This window comes from Elephantulus edwardii, unplaced genomic scaffold (genome assembly GCF_000299155.1).
Source record: "Elephantulus edwardii isolate Elephantulus edwardi_28Jun2011 unplaced genomic scaffold, EleEdw1.0 scaffold00231, whole genome shotgun sequence".
NCBI classification, from domain to species: Eukaryota; Metazoa; Chordata; class Mammalia; order Macroscelidea; family Macroscelididae; genus Elephantulus; species Elephantulus edwardii.
Genome location: NW_006399981.1, coordinates 2,929,901 through 2,955,239, shown reverse-complemented (window position 1 = coordinate 2,955,239; position 25,339 = coordinate 2,929,901). Strand labels below are relative to the sequence as shown.

Genomic DNA, 25,339 nt, shown 5'->3' with positions numbered 1-25,339 from the left:
AGACTCTGGAAGGCAGTTTGTCATTTCCTCAAAAAACTGAACACAGAAATTCCATATAACCCAGCTATTGCACTGCTTGGAATATACTCCAAGAGAATAAGAACTGAGGCACAAACAGAGACTTGTACACCAATGGTCATAGGAGAATTATTCATCATCACAAGAATATTTAAACAGACTAAATGTCCAACCACAGTCAAATGGTTTGAGAAATTATGGTATATTCACCTGATGGAACACTATGCAGCATGTAGGAACAATGATTTTATAAATTACTACTTAATTTGGGAGAGACTGAAGAGTTTTATGCTAAGTGAACTAATTCAGTCCCATAAGAACAAATACTGTATAAGACTAATATTGTAGAATGTGTATGAGGATCCAAGGCAGGGAGGGTGGTAGTAGAGGGATGAGGATGGGCAGGAAGGGGGGTTTAACCATTGGGTTGCACAATTTGATGAGTGGAGAGAGGTACTGGTAAAGGAATTGGGAAAAATCTGGTGTGAAAAACAATGTATATGAACTCTGTCAATAAACCAATATAAAATGAAAATTCTATTTAAAACATAAAAAAGCACAAACCTCTGAGACACAGATAAGGCAGTCTTCAGGGGGAAGTTAATAGCAGCAGGCAAACATATAAATAAAGAAAGGAATAAAACTAATGACTTAAAACCCCCCAAAAGAACAAGCTAATCCTACAGCCTTTTGAAAAAAGGAAATTTTAAGAGCAAGGACTGAAATCAACAAGATAGAAAAAGAGAAAAACTACTGAAATTATCAATAGACCAGGAGTTGGCTTTTCAAAAGGACCAAGGAAATAGACAAACTATTGGCAAACTTAAGCAAAGAAATAAAAGAGAAGATACAAATAACTCAAATAAGATATGAAAGAGGTGACATCACAATAGAATTAGAAAAAATTAAATTTATAGTAATGGAATATTATTAAAGCTATCTCCAATAAATCTGAAAATCTATAGGAAATGGAGAAATTCCTAGAAACTCACACCTTATCCCATATTGACCCAGACAGATGTCAAACACTTGAGTAGACCCATCACAAAAGCAGAAATTGAGCAAGGCATGAAAAGACTCCCCACAAACCAAAGTCCTGGCCCAGATAGTTTCACAGCTGAATTCTATTAAATATTCAGAGATGAACTATCACCATTTCCACTTAAATTAATTTATAAAATAGGAAAAGAAGGAACCTTCCCAGAATCTTCAAGGAAGCAAGCATAACACTCATACTAAAACTAGGAAAAGACAGTACCAGAAATGGAAACTATAGACCAATATTTCTCATAAACATAATTTCAAAAATACTTAACAAAATTCTGGCCAATATAATAGTATATGAAAAAAAATAATTTATCATGACCAAATGAGATCCATAATAGGTATGGTATGCAAGGATGGTTCAACATAATAAAAACAATGTAATCCATTATATTAGCAAAGAATAAGAACCACATGGTCCTATCAATTGATACAGAAAAGGCCTTTGACAAAATTCAGTATCTCTTCCTATTTAAAACACTCAAAAAAATAGGAATAGAAGGAATTTCCTCCACATTGTAAAAAATTCTCCAGAAACCAGACAAAGATACCCACTTTCACCATTCCTATTCAATATTGTATTTGAAGTACATGCTAGAGCAGTAAGATAAGAGAAGGAAATAAGAGACATCCAAATTGGCAAAGAGGTGGTACAACTGTTACTATGTGCAAACATTATGATAGTGTACACAGAGAACCCCACAGATTCAACCAAAAGAAACCTGTTAGACCTAATAGACTAATTAAGTAGAGTAGAATGATATAAGATTAACATACAAAAACAAAAATAAATGAGATTTCTCTACAGCAACAAAGAAAACACAGAAAAGGAAACTAAGGAAGCAATACCATTTATAATAGCCAACTATAAAATTAAATATTTGGGAATAAACCCACAGACACAAAATGCCTTTATAACAAAAACTACTAAACAGTACTACAAAAAACAGTAAGAAACCTAACAAAATGGAAATCTTTTTCCTGTTCTTGCATAGGAAACCTCAAAATAATGAAAATGACAATCCTACCAAAACCAATCTAAATATACAATGTATATTTAACTAGTCCCTGAATAAGCAAAGCTGTTCTGAAAATAGCACTCTCTGATCTCAAAACCTACTACATAGCCATAATAAATAAAACAACATAGTAATGATACAATGACAAACACATAACTCAATAGAATAGAACTGAGAATTCAGAAGTTAACCTTTCTACCGACGGTCAATTGATATTTGACAAGGAATAAGAATATATTAAATGCAAAAATAACAACCTCTTCAACAAATTGTGCTGACAAAACAGGACATAGAACTCTGAAGCAGGGTCCACATCTCACATCATACGCACAAATCAACTCAAAATGGATCAGAGACTTAGGGGTAAAGCCCCAACCATAGGGATCGTAAGAAACAAAATGGAACCAAACTTAGAAGATCTAGTTTATGGTATAATTAGGCTTGCAAAGATAGCTATAAATGCACAAACAGAAGGAAAAAAATCCACAAATAGGTCTTTCTAAAACTCAAGTTCCTATGTCCATCAAAAACTAATTTTTAGAGGAAAAAGAAAACTTACAAACTAGGAAATAATACTTGGCAATGACATCTTAAGCAAGGGTCTCATAACTAAAGTTTACAGAATACTACAAGGCCACCACAAGAAAAAGGCTGATAACCCAATAACAAAATGGGTAAAAAACATGAAAAGACTTTGCAAAAAGGAAGACATTCAGATGGTCAACAAACACATGATGAAATGTTCAAAATCACTGGCAATTGGAGAGATGCAAATCAAAACAAGAGACTATCTCACTCCTACAGAAGTAGCAAAGATTAACAAAACAGCAGGTATAAAGATTAATTCTCATGCACTGTTGGAGGGAATGTAAAATGGCACAACGATCACTCTAGAAGGAAGTGGGAATTTTCTCAAAATCTTAACATTGAGGCAAGCTCTGGTGGCCTAGTGGCAAGGAGCTGCACTGCAATCCCAGAGGTGGATGGTTCAAATCTACCAGATGCTCTGCTGAAGAAGGATGTACAACATCCTCCTGTACCAGTCAGATCCAATTTGATGGTACGCACACACAAAATAATAAAAAAATTTAAAAAAAAATCTGAACATTGAAATCCCTTATGACCCAGCTATACCCCAAGGAAATAATAACTGAGAAACGAACAAAGATATGTACATTAATGTTCAAAGTAGCATTATTCACAATAGTAAGACAATGAAAACAGTCTAAATGCCTATCAGCAAAATAATGGACTGAGAAATTCTGGTACTTTTAATACAATGGAATGTGATAAGCACTAAGGAACAAATACTTTGTAAAATACAGTATAACATGGGAGGGTCTAGACTGCATTATACTGAGAGAGCTTACGCAGTCTCATTAGGACAAATACTCCATAAGACCGTTACTATAAAAATAAGAGGATAAATATGTATATAAATAGCTAAAAGGGAAAGGGTCAAGGGAGTGATAAAAGGGGAAACGTGGAACTCTCTAGGACAGCTGAGTTTAGTGAGCACATGGAAGCCGGAGTGGTGCTGATGGTTAAGGAACAGAAAAAATTCAAGGGGAACTTGAAAAGATGGGGTAGTAATATTCATAGATCAACAGTAATTAGCCATATAAATACAATATATTTGAATGATTGTATGAAACAATGTAAATGAGACTGTAGAAAATACAATGTCTATAAGTTACTTTATGAAAAACAATTTAAAGAAGAAAAAAATTCAAGATCCAGAAAACCAATTCACCACTACATAAACATCTCAAATTACCTGATTGTTTTGTGTTAATTCATTAACTGAACTTTTAAGTTTTTGTACTTCTTGTACATACACAGCAACTTCCTGGGGACCTTTGGCAATTTCGCTTCTTAGCTGACTTATTGTGGCCTAAAAAATAAATATAAATACAATTAGAATAGTCTAAAATGGTAAAGAAAATATCAGTAAACAAAAGTTTTAAGACTATATAGATTTTTTTGTTATTGCTATTGTTCTTAAGTCTAAATAACCCTTAGAATTTCAAACTTGATTCTTCATCCTAATACCCTATTGCTACCCATACTTTTCCTGATTAGAAACTAATTTTTAAACATTTGTTCAAAATGCACCACTTCATTTAATATTATATGTAATGAGAATTTAGCATCTTACTTTATGTGTATGAAATTAGTTTAAGCACTAAACTGCAAACTTGAATGTACTAGTTATGAAACTATTTTAGTCTTCCTAAATTTAAAAAGGATACAAATATTCCAAATTATATATACATATACTTTTTCTCAACTTCTATAACATAGTCTTTTCCTTAAAACAAAAACGGTTATGTGAAAACATCTAATACAGATAAATCTTGGTGAATCACTTTCTGATTATTCTGAAAACATGTTTCCTCTAGTTATGAAATTATAGTCCACATAGCTTCATTAAGCTATATAATGGGTGACTCCATTATCATGCATAATAACTGGACATTACTATGCTTGAACACATTTGACCAGCTTTTTTTTCCATAAAAAATAAGCATGCATTATTAAAACAATAGTTTAATAATAGGAAAAAAAAACAATAATGATAGAAGGGGAAGCCTAAGAAGTAAAAAAAAAAAATACCTATTTATGAAGACATCACCCATTCAAAAGAAATATTAAGTACTAATTTTTTTAAGCAGTCGTTTCCTGAAAGTAATATTAACCAAAAAACTTCTTAACGTAATTTCTTAATCAAGCATCTTAGTCATACTATTGCATAAGAATTTTGTATTAATTTCATATATTACTTGACGGGTCTGGAGGTGGTTTTTAAAAAGATTCTTAAAGTTACAATTATTTTCACTGTCTATATTCTTTATTAGAGGTCTGGTGGCCTAGTGGAAAGCTGTGCTGCAATTATGAAGGCACAGAGTTTGAGGCCACCAGCTACTCCATGGGGAAGGATGGGTGATTGCTTCTCATGCAATTAACTGCCTCTGAGGGTAGGCTATGGGTACCATAGATGGTATCCAACTCTATGGTACACAACAACAAAACAACATATTCTTTATTAGGGGCCTCTGGCATAGTCCATAGACAGCTGCACGGCTAATCCAAAGAATACACTTATTCTGGTGGTTCAAATCTAGCAGCAGCTCATCAATAGGAAGATGAGTTATCTCTTCCTGTGTAATTTAAAGATTCCAAAAGCCTACTGGTGGGTCAACTAGTGTCAGTTTTGACTTGATGGTAATGAGTATTCCTTATTACTAAATAAACACTAAAGGATGAAAGATATATAAATACAAAAAAAATGAAAGAAATGTTCAAATATACACACTGTGTTCAAGTTAATGGTGTATCCTAATATCTTCTGCTTTAAATAAATCACTTAATATGGATATGAATACTATACTTCCAAATTTCAACTTAAAAGAAACATAAATATGTTTCTTTTTTTTATTTTTTATTTTTGTGTGCGTGTACCGTCAAATCAGATCTGACTGGTACAGGAGAAGATTGCCCCTCCTTCCCCGGCAGAGCATCTGGTGGATTCGAACCGTGCACCTCTGGGATTGTAGTTGCAACTTCTTGCCACTAGGCCACCAGAGCTCCCCTATAAATATGTTTCTTAAGCAATATAGCAGCAGTCAAATATATCATATAGTACTATTGCCTTTGTCTTTTGGGGAGAAAGCTGAGAAGACTACTAACTTAATGGAACACAATCAAAAGAGCTATCCCTATTCTTCTGGGCACTCAAGTGCCTGGTATACATTTTCCATTTGTTTTGTTTTAAGAAACTAAATTAAAAAAAATCAAACCAACAACAACACAAAAACTAAAAAAAAACAACCACCACCAAGAACACAACAACTAAACTCACTGCCACTGAGTTAATTCCAACTCACAGTGACTTTCCATTGGGTTTCTGAGGTTGTAAATCCTATGGGAAGAGACTTTCTTTCTTGGGAGTAATTGGTAGATTAAAAATGCCAGAGCCACGTGAGCTACAGCAGTGAAAACCACTGTGTACTGCACAGCCAGAGCGACTATAGCAACAGGTTCAAGCATACTGGAGATGGAGAAGATGACATAGGATAGGGCAAAGTTCAGGTGTGATGTTCTTAAGGTTGGCAGGACTCAGAGTTGACTCTAGGACAAAGGCATCTAAGAACAAGAGAAGGTATAATAGTCTCTTATCCATTTCTAGGGTCTGGTTTGGAATTGTGTAAACAGAATGTAAATAAGGTGGACAATTAAGGGCTTGTTTTATTTTAATCACCAGAGTTAATTAAACTAGTGTTTAAGTGTTTGCCAAATTAGTTCTGAAATTTCTCACATGGTGTCAGTAAACATATTAGGAACAATTCTACTATTTTAAATTATTATGATGTTTTAATCATGTAATAAAAATAAAAATTTTTCACAAAATAATGTAAATAATCCCATTTAAATGTCTACTTATAAATATCAGAGGGCTTAGCATAGTGTCTGACACACACTACAGAAACAAAGGAGAACTTAAATTCAAGAGCAAATTATGTGTGTTTCATTGATTGCATTTTAAAGTGTTTTAAATACAATAAATCAAATATAAGATTTCATGCCTATCTCCTATAGAGAGATCTGGTGATTTCGTGCTGAGGAGATTCACGGACAATCTTCTCCAAATGATTGACTACCTCTGAAAACCTGCTAAGGGGTCAGCAACGCATCAGTTCAGACTCCACAGGACATAACAAAAACAATGTTGGTAATAAACTCTAACATGTAAAAGAAAAACAAAACCAAAAAAAAACCAAAAAACCTAGATAAGGAAAATATAAAGGTAAATGTTTTTATATATTCTCTGGATGTCAGTGTTATGAGATCATTTATAAGAATATATTTAGAGCAAGGAAACATATTTAGATTATAAAATTCTTGCTTTAATAAAAACTCCTTAAACCATGAAAATAAAAAAGGATATATTGAGTATTTAGTAAGTACACTATCTGACTTTTATAAAAGGATTCAAGCTTTATGTAACCAAATACTTCATTTACTTCTTTATTTATGATACTTAAGACAACTCTTAAGTCTTTAGCAAGGTCTCAATAAAATTAAGAGTTACTTGTTTCTGTGAAAATAGCATATTCTACCCTAGAAAACAGTTTGCATTCTTGAAGCATGTTATTAAAGTCAACATTTAGTTTTTACTAAAACATTTAAAGTTACAAAACAAGTATTTTAAGCAATCATCCTACTGAAGCTTCAAAGTTAAAATTATTCTACTACTGAATTACTGTCAACAAACAATCACATACTGATGATGGAAAGCATACCTTATCAATAAAACTAAAACTGTTATGTTATTCAAGTCCCAATATTCATTAAAATACAAAACTGTCATGATGATAGAGGGTATTACATTAAAGATTTTACTAATATTAAAAAGCCTCCCAAAATCACATTACCTCAAGTTTAAGCATCTCCATTAGAAAGCAGAAAAAAATAAAATGATGGATGAAAGATGAAGTCAAGACTGACATACACATTAAACACACAACAAAAAATGTTCACAGATAATGACAAATCTAGTATTTTATATTAGCACATTTTTAAAACACAAATTCTGTTTAGTGATATAATCATGTTTATTTCACATCTTTAAAGTCAGTGTAGCTTTGAAAACTTGATCCAATTAACTTGTTGAAGTAGAAATAAAATGTTTTAAAAATTATTTCCACTAAAGACTACCAGAGATATGATTATAGCTTTAAAACTTTCAAAAAATACCACTATTTAAACCCTCAAATTCTCAATGTTTAAACACTAAAAGTTACTTTTATCAGTATAGTACTCTGATATGTTTTAGTATAAGTTCTTTTTCTATACAACTTCTAAGATATTTAGACCAAAAAAACCCCAACATTTAATAAATTAATATATACTCACGGAAAACAATGAACAGAACATATGAATGACATATTTAACAATGTACAACTGAATATATATCTTTAACTCCAATTAGAAATAATTTCATTTTTAACTTCTTTATTTTTAATATGTGTTGCTTCAGATGACTACATCTGAATTCAGTAAATGCAGCAGCATATATAGTAATTATTTGTAGCTGGAACGTTAAGTACTATAACTAACCAAAGCACTCAATTGAGAATGGGATTGAGTACCAGCAAATTAATAAAATGCATACAATACATTCAAAGAGTAAGCAGAAACTTAAAACAACATGGATTATAAACAAAAAAGGTGGAATATTTGGACTACAATTGTTTTTCATATGGAAACGGTCTGAAATGTAAGTAAAAAACACTTACTCAATATGACCACATGCAATGTAGTAATACAAGTTAACAAGTATTAGGTCGGGATTCCTAAGAATCACCTTAGATTCTGTAGATTCTGATTCAGTATTTTGGAGTGGAAATGCAAAATTTCAGTAGGGGTTAAACTAGAATGAACTGGCTTGAACCTTATTCTATATGACTGACAGACTTGTAACGTGTGCAAGGCAAATCTACTGTATTGTGAGGGGTTCCCTAGGAGTAAAAATTTGACTGGATGGCAAAAGGAATGAATGCAAGGAAAGCAAAAGTTGATTTACAATGATATTATTTCCCTAAAATTGTTGAAACCACCACAACCTAAGGTTTCAGTCATCATAACTCGCTCCCTCCCTTACTGCCATCAGGTCAGGAGTGACTTGATCCCACTGACTTTCCACTGAGTTTCTGAGTCTATGTATCATAAAGGAGGAGACTGTCCATCCTTGTCCCCTGGAACCACTGGTAGATTTAATACTGGCAAACTGGCAATGCAACTCTTTCTGGACTCTGCCACCAGAGTTCCCCTCATCGTAATTGGCAATTAAGTAGGAAGCATTACTCTTTCTTTATTAAAAATGCTATGAAATATTATTCTGCAAGAATAAAATATTTTCTTTCTAAATATATTTTTAATTACTTGGAAATATAAAGTCTATGAAGGCATTGTTGTTGTTGTTGTTACGTGTCATCAACAGCCCTAAATCCTGCTCTGTCCTGTGCCAATCACACTGTCTCTGACACAGCTACCCCGTTACTCCAGTCACTAAATCAATCCACCTCATCCAGGGTCTTCCTCTCCTGTGCTGTCCCTCCAACCTCCCAAGCATGACATCCTTCTCCAAGAACTGGTCCCTCCTTACAACATGTCCAAAGTAAGTCAGAAAAAGCTTCAGAATCCTTGCCTCTAAGGAGCAGCCTGGTTTACCCCTCCTTCTCCAGGACAAACCTGTTCATTTTCTTAGCAGTCCATGGTTATATTCAATACTCTTCTCCAACACCACAGCTCAAAAGCATCAATTTTCCTTCTATCCTCCCTAGTCATTGTCCTGGTCTCTGATGCACAGCAAGTGATTGTAAAGACCATGGTCTGCATCAGGTGCACCTTAGTCTCCAGAGTGACATCATTGCTCTTCAGTACTTTGGAAAGGTGCCTAACAGCAGACATTCCCATTGTAATATGTCTTTTAATTTCCTGGCTGCTTGTGCCAAGACTGCTGAATGTGGAGCCAAGCAAACTAAAGCTGTTAACAATCTCAACCTCTTCACCATCCATCCTTATGCTGCCAATTGGCCCAGTGGTGAGAATCATGGAAGACGTTACAATGTACAACAGGACTTCCTATGTCTTTTTTTTTCTTTTTCAGAAACATAAAAAAAAAAAACCAAAACAAAACACCCAAACGGTCATTGTTTTCTACAATCAGTATCCTTGACAAAAGAGCAATGGAGAAGTTATAAACCCTTTCATTGTGAAACTTCTATAATTTATCACAATTTTTCTGCATTTTAAATGATGGTTTTATTCTTTATATAAGATGATATCTAGATCTTTGAGAAAACATCTTTTACTACTATTCATTCATTCCTGTACAATCTCCTCCTCTGCTTGCTCCTCCTCTAATTCCCCTTGCAAGACTACTCATTGTAATACTCATGGTTTCTAATTATCCATTCCTTTCAGAATATCCTTCCTTTCACGCATTTTTAAAAACCTTCCAAACTGAGCTTAGGATAATCATTAATTAAAATATCACTCAAATATTTTCACAAGGCTTAGTTGTAAAGAGATGCACTGCAAATCCATAAGCGGGCAACAGTTCAAATTCACCACAAACTGTTTTGCAAGAAAGAGATGAACCATTTCGTCCCATGCAGTTTACAGCTCTAATAACCCATGAGGGTGGGGGTTATGAGTCATTTTCAACTCACCAGCATATAAGCACAACAATAAACAAGCTTAATTCTCTGTCTCTATATATTTTTTGAAAACATGAGGAAAAATATACATATTTCTATTTCTTTTTACTGGCATAAATTTCCCTTCTCAACATATATAAGTCTATAATTCTCACTTGAATAAGCACAAAAAGACTTTACTTTTTTAAAATTTTTTATTTTTATTTTATTATTTGTGTGTGTGTGTACCGTCAAATCAGATCTGACTGGTACAGGAGATTGTCCCTCCTTCCCCCGCAGAGCATCTGGTGGATTCAAACCATGCGCCTCTGGAATTGCAGTGCAGCTTCTTGCCACTAGGCCACCAGAGCTCCCCTAAGACTTTACTTTTAAAAGCATAAATTCCAAAATTGCCATTACATTATTTAAAATATTATCTCCAAGAAAATTCAAATATGAAGAGATTTCTTTTTATGAAAAAGAATAAAGCTTTTTAAATGTTTGAATAATACAGTTTAGTAAGTTGATTTCATCAAAAGTGATTCTTATCGAAGCAGGGATGTCATTACCATATCCTTAAAGACTAAGTTCAGTGTGTGCTGGTATTTCTACTTTAGACTATGAAGTGAGCCTTTTCCTCAGGACATTTCCTTGATTATACATTTATAGTTAAAAGATTTATCACTGCCTATACTGATCAGAAATATTATCAACAACAATAATGGTATCCATAATACTGTCTTCTAATTCATGAACTCCTGGAATTGCTTGAAAAAAAATTAAGATTATGCACAATTTAGACCCTTGAGTGGTGCAAATAGCACTCAGCGACCAACCAAAACCTTAGCAGTGTTTAGTCCACTCAGAGACACTTTGCAACAAAAGGTGATCTGCTTCTTAAAATTCAGCTACTGAAAATTCTATGTAGCACAGGTCTTTCTACTTGGTTACAAATATAGTCAACTTGAGCTGTCAGTGAGTTATCTTACCCACTATTGCTCTGTAGTGGTGGGAATGAGTGCGTTTGAGATGGCTAGGTTGGCACAGAATAGAATGGAGTTTAGAGCTCTTGTACACAGGGTCACTATGAGTCGCAAGTGACTCAATAGCACATAACAACAAACAACATTGCTCTGTGGTGGCCTACTGAATAAGGAATTGCACTGTCAACCCAAAAGCAGGTGAGCAATCCTCTCCCATGCGACTTACAGCCTCTGAAAACAGGCTGTAGAGCCAATTATAAATTGGTTCTAATTCAATGGAAATACTTTAAGTATTGTTCTAAAAAGCTAACTTTGGGGAAGTCTGAAATTTTATGCATTAGAAAACTCGCCTGTGTTATTTCCAAAGGAGTTCTGGTTGCTATATGTTGTGCCGCCCAATGCAAAGGTCAGAGACTGGAATCCACCAGCCACTCTGTAGACCACCAATGGGCAGCCTCCTCCTCTAACAATCTATAGTCTCGGAAACCCTAACACTAGGAGTCAGAATCAACTCAATATCAATGGATTACTTTCGTAAGATGTCATCATTCTCCTACTGATAAGATCCAATAAGGGGGTGGGGGCGAAATCCATTGTATCACGTCAATTTCTACTCAGGGCAATAGAATGTTTTCTAAGGCTGTAATCTTTAGGAAAGCAGACTGCAACATTTCATTTATTCCCCCCAAACATAACTGGTGGTTTGAAATGCCAACCTTCCAGTTCACAAAGAAGACTTAACCACTATATGCCACAAGGGCACCTGTGATAAGATCTAACCCCAAACCCTAACCCACTGCCATCAAGGTAATTCTCACTCAGAGTAACCCTACAGAGTAGAATGGTTACTTAGGGTCTCCAAGGCTGTAGTTCTTTTAAGGAAAAAGAACTGGCTGGGGGACTGATGACTTCAAACTGCCAATCATTTGGTTAACAGCCACTTTAACTGCTGTGACACCAACACTTCTGGAAGTAAACTGAAAGATAACGTTTCTATAATATTTATACCCTAAATTTATTGTTACTAATTATGAATATAGCAAGTTTTAGATCACCAGCTAAAAACATTTAGAAAGAAATAAAAATTGAAATAATTCCATAACTACTTTTTAAACAGAAAACATGAAAAACAGAGGTCCAAATCACATAAGGGAGAAGTTGAGCCACAAACCCTAAAGCACTCAGTTCATATCTACCAGTGCTTAATGGGAGAAAGTTGGGCCGTTTCCTACCCTGCAATTAAATCCTCTGAACATCTGCTGGAGGGTCAATCATACATAGGTTCCAACCTGATGGAACACAACAACAATCCTAATAAATCATTTCTTATACTATTGTAAAAAAGGACAAAAGCTAGTATGTTTAAGTAAATCTTTTTATTACATGTCTAAATGCTGTGGATTAATGTCCATTGAGTCCAATACAGTCTGAGTCACAAAAGAAGTTAAACAAGCAAGCAAAGCAGCAGAGATGGTAGAATGGATTGAGCTGTATTGTAAATCCTAATCTCTACACTTGCAGTTATAACTCCACAAGGAATTAAGGCACCTCGCTTATGCTATTGAGATTAGTGTAGACTGTATTATAAGTAGATTTCTTTTTGAGATATAAAAGGAATTAAAAGTAAGTAGAAGAGAGCAGAGATCTGAAAAGATACTCTTCCCACATAATCACCAAAGAGCCAAGAAATAAGGACCTTCCCTTAGAGCTGTTGCCCTGAATTCAGACTGATAGCCTCCTTGAGGGAGAACAAACAGTTGTTGCTTGAAGCCATTCACTCATAGTACTTCTATCATAAAAGCACTAGATATGTAATAAATAAGCCAAAAAATGCAAAACAAAACAACTACTTTGAGAAGAAATGCTAATTAGAATGTCACTATAACAACACTTTAAAGTGAAAGCATAGGACCACATCATTTATGAGAGTTAAAGAATTAAAATTGATGGTAGTCAATTACACAACATCTCATGTATTATAATAAAAAGGACAAAGGCTAGAATTTCCAAGCAAATATCTTTATTACATAGTTCAAAACTTGTCATTAGCTGGAATGACTACATAAAGAATTTATTAGCCTGTCATATCTTGTGTGAAATGATAAAAGAACTAAGAATGTTTATCCTAGAAAAGACTGAAAGTAAATATAATAATCTTTAAATTCTTCACGTGGAAAAGAGTAATAACTCATTCAGTGTAATTCTTGAGAAAAGAATTACATCAGTGCATCTAAACCACAGAAAAACACACACCAACTCAACAGAATGGTTGATTTATTAATAAAATAAGCACTTCCCACACCAGCTAGATTGTTGCAAAACCCTATCAGACACCATAAAGGACACAATCCTACATGGAAAGTTAGACTAAATGATTTTCAAGACTTATTTCAGCTCTATATTCAATTAATCTATCAATCAGAAATAAGCCCACTAGGTAAGTCATTTATCAAAAAGCTTTCCAATATCATACCATAGGTCAAACAGCAACTATTAGAAAACAAATTCATTCTTTCACCTCCACCCAAAATGAGATAAAACTAATTACTACTTACCCACTACCCTTGAGTGAACTGAAATATTATTGCTCCACAAATCATTTATTAAGTAGTGTAATCCTCACATGCAAATATTTTTTCCAAGTATCCATCTTTACAAAGCCGTTGTAAAGCATATTGAAAATCAGACCACCCGGACTATAATCAAATATAACACAGCTCAAATGAAATAGAAAAAAAACCAAAACATCTTTGCTAGGTCCATTAGAAAACCTTAAATACTAGCTTCACTAAATTTTATATGGTAAGTTAATATCAATACTATATTTTAAAAAGAGAGACCTTTATTACCTCTGAGTTAGCATATTCTGCTTGTAATCTTTTGCACTCATCTTTCAGTTTTTCAGATTCTCTCTCACGTTCCAAGGTCATATTGTCCATTAGTGTCTGAACTTGGACTAATTCTCTCTTCAGTACAGCAACATCTTCAATGCCAGGTCTTTGAAGCTGTGAAGCAATATATTTTAATTAAAAGTGAAAACTTAAAAAAAAAGATGTACTTTTAGAATGGTTTTACCACAAAGAAGTCAAAATAAGGGCAATCTTTAACCTTAATTACAGAACTGGAAACAATAAAAATAGAAATCCTCCCCAAACAAGCTGCTTCTTTATACCCTTCAAGGTAAAAACAAGCAAATTCACAACTATCTTTATTGTTTTACTTTTTTCCCTCCAGGGAACTCTGGTGGCCTAGATTACAGGGAATGATATTGCTGATTCAAAGGCCTTGATTCTCTGGGGTTCGAATCCACCAACAGTTCCATGGCTGAAGGTTGGGCAATCTCCTTCCGTGCAACTTACAGCTATAGAAAACTGCAGGAAGATCAGCTATGAATCAGCAGATTAAGCCTACAGTGATGCTTGATGACAATGACAGAAACACAGTTATGAAGGAAATAGGATTATTTTTACACTCTAAATTTAAAATGTAAGCTAGAAAGGAAATTGGATGTATCCTAGAGGTAGGTAGCTACAGCATCAAATTCAGACACGGAAATAGTTACTCAGAAACTTAAATAGTTACTCAGAAACAACATAAATGTTATATTTATAAATTATATATAAAAAATTCCATTTCCAAAAACATATAGAGTATAACTTATGTGGAATTACTGGGGAATTGTTATTTCCTCCTTGTGAGTCATTGTATTTTTACAGACACTCCTGACTCCTGAGTGGTAAAATGTGCCCAGTTAACACATTCAGCTACTGACCAAAGAGGTGCTAATCAGGACACCTCAGGAGAAAGGCTTGGCAAACAACTTCCAAAAACTCAACCACTGAAAAGCCTGTAGAGTACAACTCTAGTCTGACACACACATCAGTCACCATGAGTTCGAACTGATAGCAAATAAATGGTTTATATTTCCAAAACATTATTAACAGCATGTATTTGTATAAGTTAGGAAATTATAAAAGTACATTCTAATAAGTGGTTTCAAAATTACCAACTCAGTCTTCAGATCTTGAATTATACTAGTCTCTCTATTCAATTCTTCGGTTACATGTGCCACTCTCTGTTCAGCAGCTTCTCGGAGACTTCTTTCTTCATCATATTTTGACTTTATATCTAATTAAAAAAATAGTTCATATAAATATTAATTTCACAATGTTAAATCTAGGGAAAGAGAGTTTTATAAATTTCTATTACTTTATAAAACTGTATCTCTAGATCCTTTATATAGGGAGTTCTGGTGGCCTAATGTTAAGACAGTGTGCTGCAATCCCAAAAGCACATAGTTCAAAACCACCAGCTGCTCTGTGGCAGAAGAATGGGAAATTTCCTCCCATGAATTTGTTGTTGTTGCGATTAGGTGCAGACAAGTCGAGTATTACTCAAATCAACTCTATGGACAAAATATCTGAACCATATTCTATCCTGTGCGATCCTCACTCTTCCTAACATACAAGAGTCCATTTCAGCAGTCACTGTGTCAACCCACCTGGTTGAAGGTCATCCTTTCCTTATCCAAACCCTCCACCCTTTCCAGCATCACGTTCCTCCCCAAGGAACACTGCCTCCTAACAACAAGCCCAAAGTATGTGAGGCAAAGGCTCATCATTCTTGCCTTCAAAGAGTACTCTGGCTGGACCCTCTCTAAGACATATCTGTTCATTTTCTTGGCCATCCACAGAATGTTCAGTGCTCTTCTCCAACACCACAGCTTAAAAGTATCAATTATTTTTCTGTCATCCTTATTCATTGTTCAACTCTCAGAAGCACAGCAAGTAATCAGAAAGACTATGGCCTGAATCAGATGCACCTTAATCTTCAAACTGACATCATTACTCCTCAGTAATTTGGAAAGGTCCCTAACTGCAAACTTTCCAGTGCAATGAGTCTCCTTATTTCCTGACTAAGGGTGTTAATTGTGGATCCAAGCAAGACGAAGCTTTTGACAGTTTCAATCTCTTCTCTATCCATCATGATGTTGTCTACAGGTCCAGTGGTTGTTTTCTTGACATTGAAATGCAATCCATATCAAAGGTGATGTTCCTTGATCTTCTGCAACAAGTACTTCAAGTCCTCTTCACTTTCAGCAAACAAGGTCATGTCACCAGCATAGTGCAGGTTATTGATGGGTCTCTCTCCAATCCTGATGCCACCTTCCTCTTCATAGAGTCCGGCTCTATGGATAGTTTGTGCAACATACAGACTGAATAAGTATGGAGAGAATACAACCCTGACACACTCCCTTCTCAATTTTAAACCATGCAGTATTCCCCTTCTCACACAACGGCCTTCTGGTGCAGGTACAGGTTCCACATGAGCACAATTAAATGCTTTATGGCTCCCATTCTCCTCAATGTCAGCCATAACTTGTAAATGCCTTTGCATAGTCAATAAAGCACAGACATTCTTCTGATATTCCTTCCTGTCAGGCAGGATCCATCTGACATGAGCAATGACAGCCCTGGTGCTACAATCTCTTCTAAATCCTAGGCAGGGAAGTGCCAGAAGTTCAAGCAAGATTTAGAAGAGGCCCACGTGAATTACTGCCTTAGAGAACTCACTAGAAGGTTAGCTATGAATCAATTCTGACTCAACAATACACAACAACGAAGAGATTTATTTGTTTTCTTGGTGGTCCATGATAAGCTCAAAACTCTTCTTCAGCACCACAACTCAAAGGCACTGATTCTTCTTCTGTTATCCTTAGTCATTGTCCAGCTTTCTGATGCATAGCATGTTAAGTGCGAAGACCACAGCCTGGCTGATCAGGCTCACTTTAGTCTCCAGACTGACAACATTGCTCTTCATTATTCTACAGAAGTTCTTGACAGAAGATTTTCCCAATGCAATTTGTCTTTTGATTTCCTGGCTGCTGGTACCAAGAATGTTGATCCTGGAGCTAAGCAAACTGAAGCTCTTCACCATCTATCATGATGCTACCAATCGGCCTGGTCGTGAAACTCTTTGTTTGTTTGTTTTTGGAGGTTTTTTTTTTTTTTTTACGGTGAGCTTTCACCCCTATTGGTGACTGCAGTCCTTGCTCTTTTGCAGCAAATGTTTCAGATCCTCCTCAGTTTCAGCAAGCAGGGTTGAGTCATCTGCATAGTACAGGCTGTTGATCAGTCTCCCCCCAAGCCTGATGCCAGATTCTTCCTCATAAAGTACAGCCTCCTGAATCATCTGTTCTGCATGTAGATTGAAAAGGTTTGGAGACAGGATATATCACGAACATACCCCTTTTCCTGATTTTGAACCACGCAGTGTCTCCTTTCTCTGTTCCGATGACTGCTTTGTGGCTCACGTACAGGTTTTGTATGAGCACAATTAGCTGTTCTCAGATTCTCATTCTTCTCAAGATTAGCTAAAATTTGTTGTGATCCACACAGTCAAATGCTTTTGTACAGTCAATGAAACGGAGATACACATTCCTCTGGTACTCTCTGTTTTCAGCCAAGATTCATCTGACATTGGCTATGCTGTTTCTAGTGCCACGGCATTTTCTAAATCAAGGTTACACTTCTGACAGTACTCTGTTGCAGTACACTTCGTCTTTGTTGGACAACTTTCAGCAGGATTTTGCTTGTGTGTGATACTATTGATATTGTTCAATAATTTCCACACTATTGGATCACCTTTTTTTTGAATGGAAATAACTATGGATCTTTTTCAGCCAGGCAGTTTGCTCCAGATTTCTCGGGACAGTCTGGTGAGCATGTCCAGGGCAGCAACTGTATGTTGAAATATGTTAATTAGTATTCCATCAGTTCCTGGGCCTTGTTTTTAGCCAATTCCTTTAGAACAACTTGAATTTCTCCTTTCATCACCTTGGTCTCTTGATCCTACGTTGTTTCATTAAATTCTTCTGCATCAGCCAGTTCTTTCTGGTATAGTGACTCTGTATACTCCTTCCATTTTCTTTTCGTGTTTTTTGTGTCATTCAATATTCTCCCCACAGCATTCTTAAGAAACTTGAGGCTTGAATTTTTTCTTCAGTTCCTTTAGCTTAAGAAATGCTGAGCAAGTTTGTTCTTTTTGATTTTCTGACTCCAGCTCTTTGCACATTTCATTATAATACTTTGCTTTGTCTTTCTTTGAAATCTTCTTAACTTCCTGATTTCTTCCCTTTGCTTTGGCTTCCTAGCACTCTAGTGCAATATTCAGGGTTCTCTCCCGACATCCATCTCGGTCTTTTCTGCTTCCTCTGGTTTTGTAATAATCTTTTGCATTCTTCATGGATATTATTTTTTATATCCTCCCACAGCTTATCTGGGTTTTGTTCATTAGATTTCAAGGCCTCACTCTTGTTTCTGAAATAGCTTTTAAATTCAGGTGACATGGACTCAAGGTCACATTTTGGTTCTCCTGAATTTGGTTTCATCTTCTTTAGCTTCAGCTTGAACTTGCATATAAATAGTTGATGGTCTGTTCCACAGACAGCACCTGGCCTAGTTTTCACAGTTGACACTGAGCTTCTCCAATGATTCTTTCTATATATTTAGCATGTTTTTAAAATTTATATGGAATTGGATGAACTTTACTGATCTTAGCATTGATTTTAATGTATATTCTATCAAAATTTTTTACTTAAAATCAGAGTGAAAAAGTATATATGAATAGCTAATATAATAACTACTTAATCTATAGAATATTAATTATTTTAAAATATTATTGCTTTTAATTGTAAACTAAACATTAAGCATAATAAAATAAATTGTACACTTTCTTTAAAATTCGAAAAGAATTCTACTGAGAAAAACAAGTCCTTTGAGCAACAAGTTGAGGAGGGAAAGAACAAACAAATTCATTTACATCACATTCTGATATCATGAACTCCCATTAAACACGTTACAATTTAAAAACAACTACCTTATCAGCTGTTTATTTCTAGGATACATAATGTCGATAAATAATAAAGCTAGTTGATGTACTAAAAAATTTCTCAATTTACCTGCAATTTCAGTAGCAAGTTGGGCTGCTTTCTGTTCAAATAAGTCTTTCATTTGCTTGATATTAAAATTTTCTGTTTGGGCTTCTTCTAATTGTTGCTCCAAAGACTGTAGTTCTACAAAAAGTATAGCAGTTTGTAAAATACAATGTTAAATATATTAAGTTATATTTTTATAAGCATTGCAGCAGTATGACAATCTATATGAATCTTTCCAACTAAAAAGGTAGAATATTTTCATATCTCAAAAATAAAACATCTCTAACTCATTTAAGGCACAAATCAAAGTTTGAAAACATTTTAAACAAATATATAGAATTATGACTAATAATATGTAAATATTTTATTAAAGCTATTTAGATTTAACATTTGAGTTATTTCCCTGATCTGTCAACTAATCAAAAAGGAATATAATCGTTTCTCTGGTAAAACAGTTATAAACGGTAATAAAAGTACAAATGGCTTAAGAGTGATCAAGGTCTTGAATAAAAATATCAATTAAATTATAACTTCCTAATACTTAAGTCTCACAAAGAAAAAATATTTCAGAAAAAAATTAAAAACAAGTAAATTTAAAATATATTTACACCTATTCACATTTTTCTAAAAAAAAATCATTTCATAGAGGCTAGTTCCATCATTTTATTTCTAGGCAAGAAGAGTATATAATTCCTTAAAGCAGATTGTACCTTAAACAATCATATCAATGTAATATCCCAGAAGTTTATTTTTAGCTTTAGAAAAGAGTAAATTTAAAACATTACAGTTTTAGTTGACTGATGAAATGATAAAGTTTATAGGTAACTTTCTAAATTTAGAGTATCTGTCTGTTGTTGTTGTGTTGTTATGTGCCGTCGAGTCGTTTGCAACTCATAGCGACCCTATGCACAACAGCCCTAAACCATGCTCTATCCCTGAGCCAACCACACTGCCTCTGACACACCCATCCCGATTAGTGTCATAAAATATAATCATACCTACAAAAAATTAACCTACCAGGCACCAAAGGAGGACAGAAATAAAAAATATACATATATTTGCTTTAAATAAAATTTACCTGCTGATGAATCTGCCACCAATCCATCAGGTTTTGACTCCTCCATGAAAACAAAAGACAGAAGTATTTTAAAAGAAGATAATATTGTTACAGCTGTCAATGTTAAAAATGTCTCTGAAAGTCATATCCTATAAGGTAAGTAGTAAGATTTTGGTGAAAACTAAAGCTTGGTTGCCTCATATTCATTCAGATGGCTAAATTACCACTAGGGAGACTAGCCCAACAATCTAACACAAAAGGAAGATGAGCAAAATTATGAGTCTTAGAACACTGCATTTTAAATTCCATGAAACCAGTAATAAGCAATATAAAATATCATAATATAAATGTCTATTATAATTTCTGAAAATTTACATCTAAGCAAAATCAGGCCACTGAACTATCATTCCTACCCAATTTGACTTTAAAAGTAAACATTTTAAATTCACAATCACAAATCATCTTTTTTTTTTATTTTATTTTATTATTATTTTGTATGTGTACCGTCAAATCGGTTCTGATTGGTACAGAAGGAGATTGTCCCTCCTTCTCCAGCAGAGCATCTGGTGGTTTTGAACCATGTACCTCTGAAATTGCAGTGCAGATTCTTGCCACTAGGCCACCTGAGCTCCCTACAAATCATCTTTTTAAAAAGCACCAAAAGTAAAAAGCATACTTCATCAGTTCATGATGTGTGTCTGAAGCAAAATAATATAACACCTTGGCACTGTTCTCATGTTTAAAAGTATTATATACAACTGAAATATTTTAATAAGATGTCTCGCAGTACACTTGATTTTATTTCCATGTACACTTGTATTTAGCATTTTAATTTAAGGGTCATTAATATTTAAAAGGTATTTTCCCCCAAAGGTAAAATTCCTACCAAAATAATTTACACATTGCACTGTGGAGAATTTAATTAATTAATTAAATGGGAAATAGTCACCTCAAATGTAGTAAACAATTTCCTCTCTGTTTTCAGGTAGAGAAAATAATACAGCCCATGTTTGATTAATTGTTAATGGCATCTAGGTAAAACATGAATAAATGAACTATCAGTATTTTAGATTACTAAAAGGTTCTTTAATGCTAACAGCATCCACAATTAGAGAAGCTGAGTTCTAATAACCCTGATTGTCTTCCTATTCATTTACTTGTTTCTGTTTTCCACTTGATGACAGTTCTTGGTACAAAGCAAAGGGAAGACTAAGTAAGACCTAAAATGTGCTAAGATAATGCACAAAGGGATCACAAATTATCAAAACACTTAAGATATTTGTACAGTGTGTCGACTTTATTCCAAAATACAAAAATTACACAAGAGATTCGGCAAAATCTTTTAATTCTTTGAGTCTATATGTAATTTTCAAATAAAGGTCTGTTTTATCTTAATATAAAAATACAACTAGTCAAGGCATTTATTTAGCATATACACTAAAATGCAAACTATCTAAGACATTAACAATAATCCTAACACTTTTAAATAACCACTTTTGATAAAGTGATTTTGTGGGGATTCTTCTACATTACTTTTATGTAAATCACACAGTGTGTATGTGGTATATAAATGTTTACATCTTTTATGCTTTGCTAAAACTTATCATTAGAAGATCATTTTCTCATTAACTGAATAATCTTTTCTAACATAAATTTAACAGTTAAATAATAGGCCCTTCTGCATCAACAGAAATTCTAGCTATCAACAAATGAATTAATAGAGAAGCTGTGGTATATTCACATAATGAAATACTATGCAGCACTGAAAAACAAGGAGCTCATATAATATTATAAAAAATGAGTGACCCTAGATGACATTATGTTGAGTGAAATATCTCAGTTACAAAAGGAAAAATATTGCATAATGCCACTGTTATAAAACAGAACTGACATCGGGGTTGGAGGAAAAAGAAGAAAAGAGGGGATAAATAACGTATACTGCATTGAAACAGATGAAGAAAAGAATTGTTTAAAAGGAATATAAGGTTAGGTATTATTTGCATGACAACAGTCCAGAATAAGAGCTGCAAAGCAAAGTGGACTGGAGTGGGGAAGAAACTGCACAACAATGAAAGAATTTTTTTTTCAAAGAGAAAGGCAAACTGGGGGGTGGGGTGGGTAAGAAGGAAAATGTGTAACAATTAATGAATAGGAACCCAAGTTATCTATATACTTATGTAAAAATCTCAATAAAACTTCAAGAATAAAATAAAAGAAATTCTAGCTATATCAAATTTGTTACAAAAACATTTTTTGCAACATTTACTATTGTGCAGATCTCTATGGTACAACAATTCAGGCATGCTGTCAGAGAACTGCCAAGTAGCCTCTTTCTAGTCATGGTCTTGCAAATCCTTCATAAGTAGCCTGGTACAGAAACAATCATTAGGGTAATGGATTCATACCAGAAGCAGCATTATGAAGTTATATCTTAGCTTAACTTCCTATGTACTTCTGTGCAGTCATTAATATGGTGAGGGCATGTGCTGTAGGCCAATTTTATACTAAATACCAGAAAACACATTAGGAAGTTATTTAGATCAGGTTATCTGCTTAAAACTAGATATTAGGCTTAATTTTCAATTAAAAAAATAAACAACTAATAAGCATGCTTCAAGAATTTTAAAGCAATTACTTGCTGCTGCAATCGCTGATATTTTTCTAATTCTTTCTTTAATTCTTCCGAGTACCATTTTTCTTCCTGGTTAGTTTAAAGAAACAAATTTTTAATTAGTAATTTTTTATTTATTAACTGAAATACTAAAAATAGAGAATAATAATTATTTTATTCTAACCTTAAGTGAAGCTTGTAGGTCTTGGACCTCTTGTCTGAGTAGTGTTATATCATCTCTAAACATATACAGGGAGAAAAGAATGAATAGTTAATTAACAGCCTATACTATCAACAAATCACACCTAGTCCAACTTCACAAGGAGGAAGGAAAATGATCAACAGTCAAGGACAATTACTATGAGGCAGAGGGCAGACACACAGCCTCTCTAACCTTTATATAACCTCTACCACAAGCTCTTCCTCTCACAGCACTTTTACCTGTCTGCTTGATCTAATAATATGTTTCAATGGTCACCCAAAATTCACAGACAATATTCATGTTTATAGGTAAAGTTAACAGATTACATAACAATGAACTTGAGCAAGGCAGAGATCCTGAAGATCCCACAGGATCTGTTCACAGAGTTGCTACAAGTTATAATTGACGTGAAGGCATCTAACACATTAAAATGCAACATTAGAAACAATGTTTGATACCATTCATCAAATAGGAAGTCCCCTTTGCAATCCTGCCCTCAAAGAGGCCTCTCTATAGCCCTTAGCCTCTCACACTAGTCTCTGTCCTGCTCAGGCAAGTGTTGCTAATCTCTCTAACCTCTCCTGGGAAAGTTTTGGGATGCACTCTCTCTACCAGCAAGTCTTGGCCTGAAGGCATTTCTTTCTTTTGCTCTATAGGCTGCAAATTTAAATCACCCAGCAAGTACCTGGAAACACCCCACTCTTTAGTAAGCCTCCTGCCCAAAGGCACATACCTCTCTTGTTCTCTGGGTCACCATGTCTCAGTAACCACTTCCCTGACCAGGAACTCACTGCACCATCTCTTATTGGTCTATCAGCTCTGCTGCTGCTGATTCTCTGTCACTGCTTCTCAATATTCTTTGCACAGTCTACAGCACAAAGGTCTATCTGTTTCCAAGGTCTGGGAGGTTCTCAGCACAGATTTCATGTCTAGGAAACATGTTCTTGCTACCATATCTTTTGGTCACAATAAGACCCTTTCTTTTCACTTCTGGACTGCTCATTTTAAGCCTAATGGGATGGCAAAACAAACTATTCCCTTCATTAGAATTTCAAATCTCTCATCTGCATTCATATCCCACTCTATGAAGTTATTAAGTAACATAATCATATTCTTGGCCTGGAAGCAGGAGCGGCATCCACTTCCGAAATGGCTTGCCTCCGGAAACTATGTACAAACAGTGCTCAGGCCGTTCGTTCATAGGGTTGCTATGAGTCGTCTATGACTCGACGGCAACAAACAACAATAACAATCATATTCTTAGTAAGCTGTCCAATTCCTATGCTAGACCACAAGCACCTTACTTAGTTTCCTCTAATCATTTAGCAGATATTATTGAGATGTGACTAGAAATGTTAAATAAGTGTGATCTATTGCACTGTATTATTTATTATATATTAGTACTCTGTTGTTGTTGTTATGTGCCGTCAAGTCACCTGTGACTCATAGCGACCCTATGTACAACAGCCCTAAACTCTGCCCTATCCTGGGCCAATCTTACTATCTCTGACACACCTACCCCATTACCCCAGTCACTGAATCAATCCATCCCATCGAGGATCTTCCTCTCCTGTGCTGTCCCCTCCACCCTCCCAAGCATGACGTCCTTCTCCAAGGACTGGTCCCTCCTTGCAACATGTCCAAAGTATGTCAGATGAAGCTTCAGAATCCTTGCCTCCAAAAAGCAGCCCAGCTTTACCCTCTCCAGGTCAAACCTGTTTCTTTTCTTAGCAGTTCATGGTATGTTCAATACTCTTTCCTCTCCAATACCACAGCCCAAAGGCATTCTCCTTCTATCATCCCTAGTCATTGTGCAGATCTCTGATACATAGCAAGTGATTGCAAAGACCATGGCACGTATCAGGCGCACCTTAGTCTCCAGATTGCTATCTTTGCACCTCAACACTTTAGAGAGGTCTCTAACCACTGACTTGCCCATTGCAATTCGTCTTTTAATTTCCTGGCTGTTGGTGCCAAGAGTGTTGACTGTGGATCAAAGCAAAACATTAGTAATTCTAGTGTTCTCAAATATATTAACATGTTGCCACAAATGACGGCAAAATTTGTTTCTAAGCACGGTTGTCAATATAAAAGTGTGCGGCAACGTTGTTAAACACACACCCACACACACACACCCATCCCCCCACAAACTTTTGTAGATTTCATGCACAGTAATATGTATACTAAGACTGAGAAAAGGAAACCTGCTGACAAAAAAAATATATTTCACAATGACATATCTCACAAGGTGCTTATAAATATATA

General features: G+C 34.8%; 1 protein-coding gene across 1 annotated transcript in view; it reads right to left on the bottom strand.

Annotated features, from left to right (window-relative positions):
- EEA1 (early endosome antigen 1) overlaps positions 1-25,339 on the bottom strand; it is a 165,507-nt gene that overhangs the window by 79,402 nt on the left and 60,766 nt on the right. The window contains exons 4-10 of the mRNA XM_006898486.1: positions 23,057-23,111; positions 22,897-22,962; positions 20,283-20,322; positions 19,229-19,342; positions 15,275-15,396; positions 14,118-14,273; positions 3,859-3,975 (exon numbers count right to left, since the gene is read on the bottom strand). Of these exons, the coding sequence (XP_006898548.1) occupies positions 3,859-3,975; positions 14,118-14,273; positions 15,275-15,396; positions 19,229-19,342; positions 20,283-20,322; positions 22,897-22,962; positions 23,057-23,111 (670 nt within the window). The remainder of the gene's footprint in view (positions 1-3,858; positions 3,976-14,117; positions 14,274-15,274; positions 15,397-19,228; positions 19,343-20,282; positions 20,323-22,896; positions 22,963-23,056; positions 23,112-25,339) is intronic.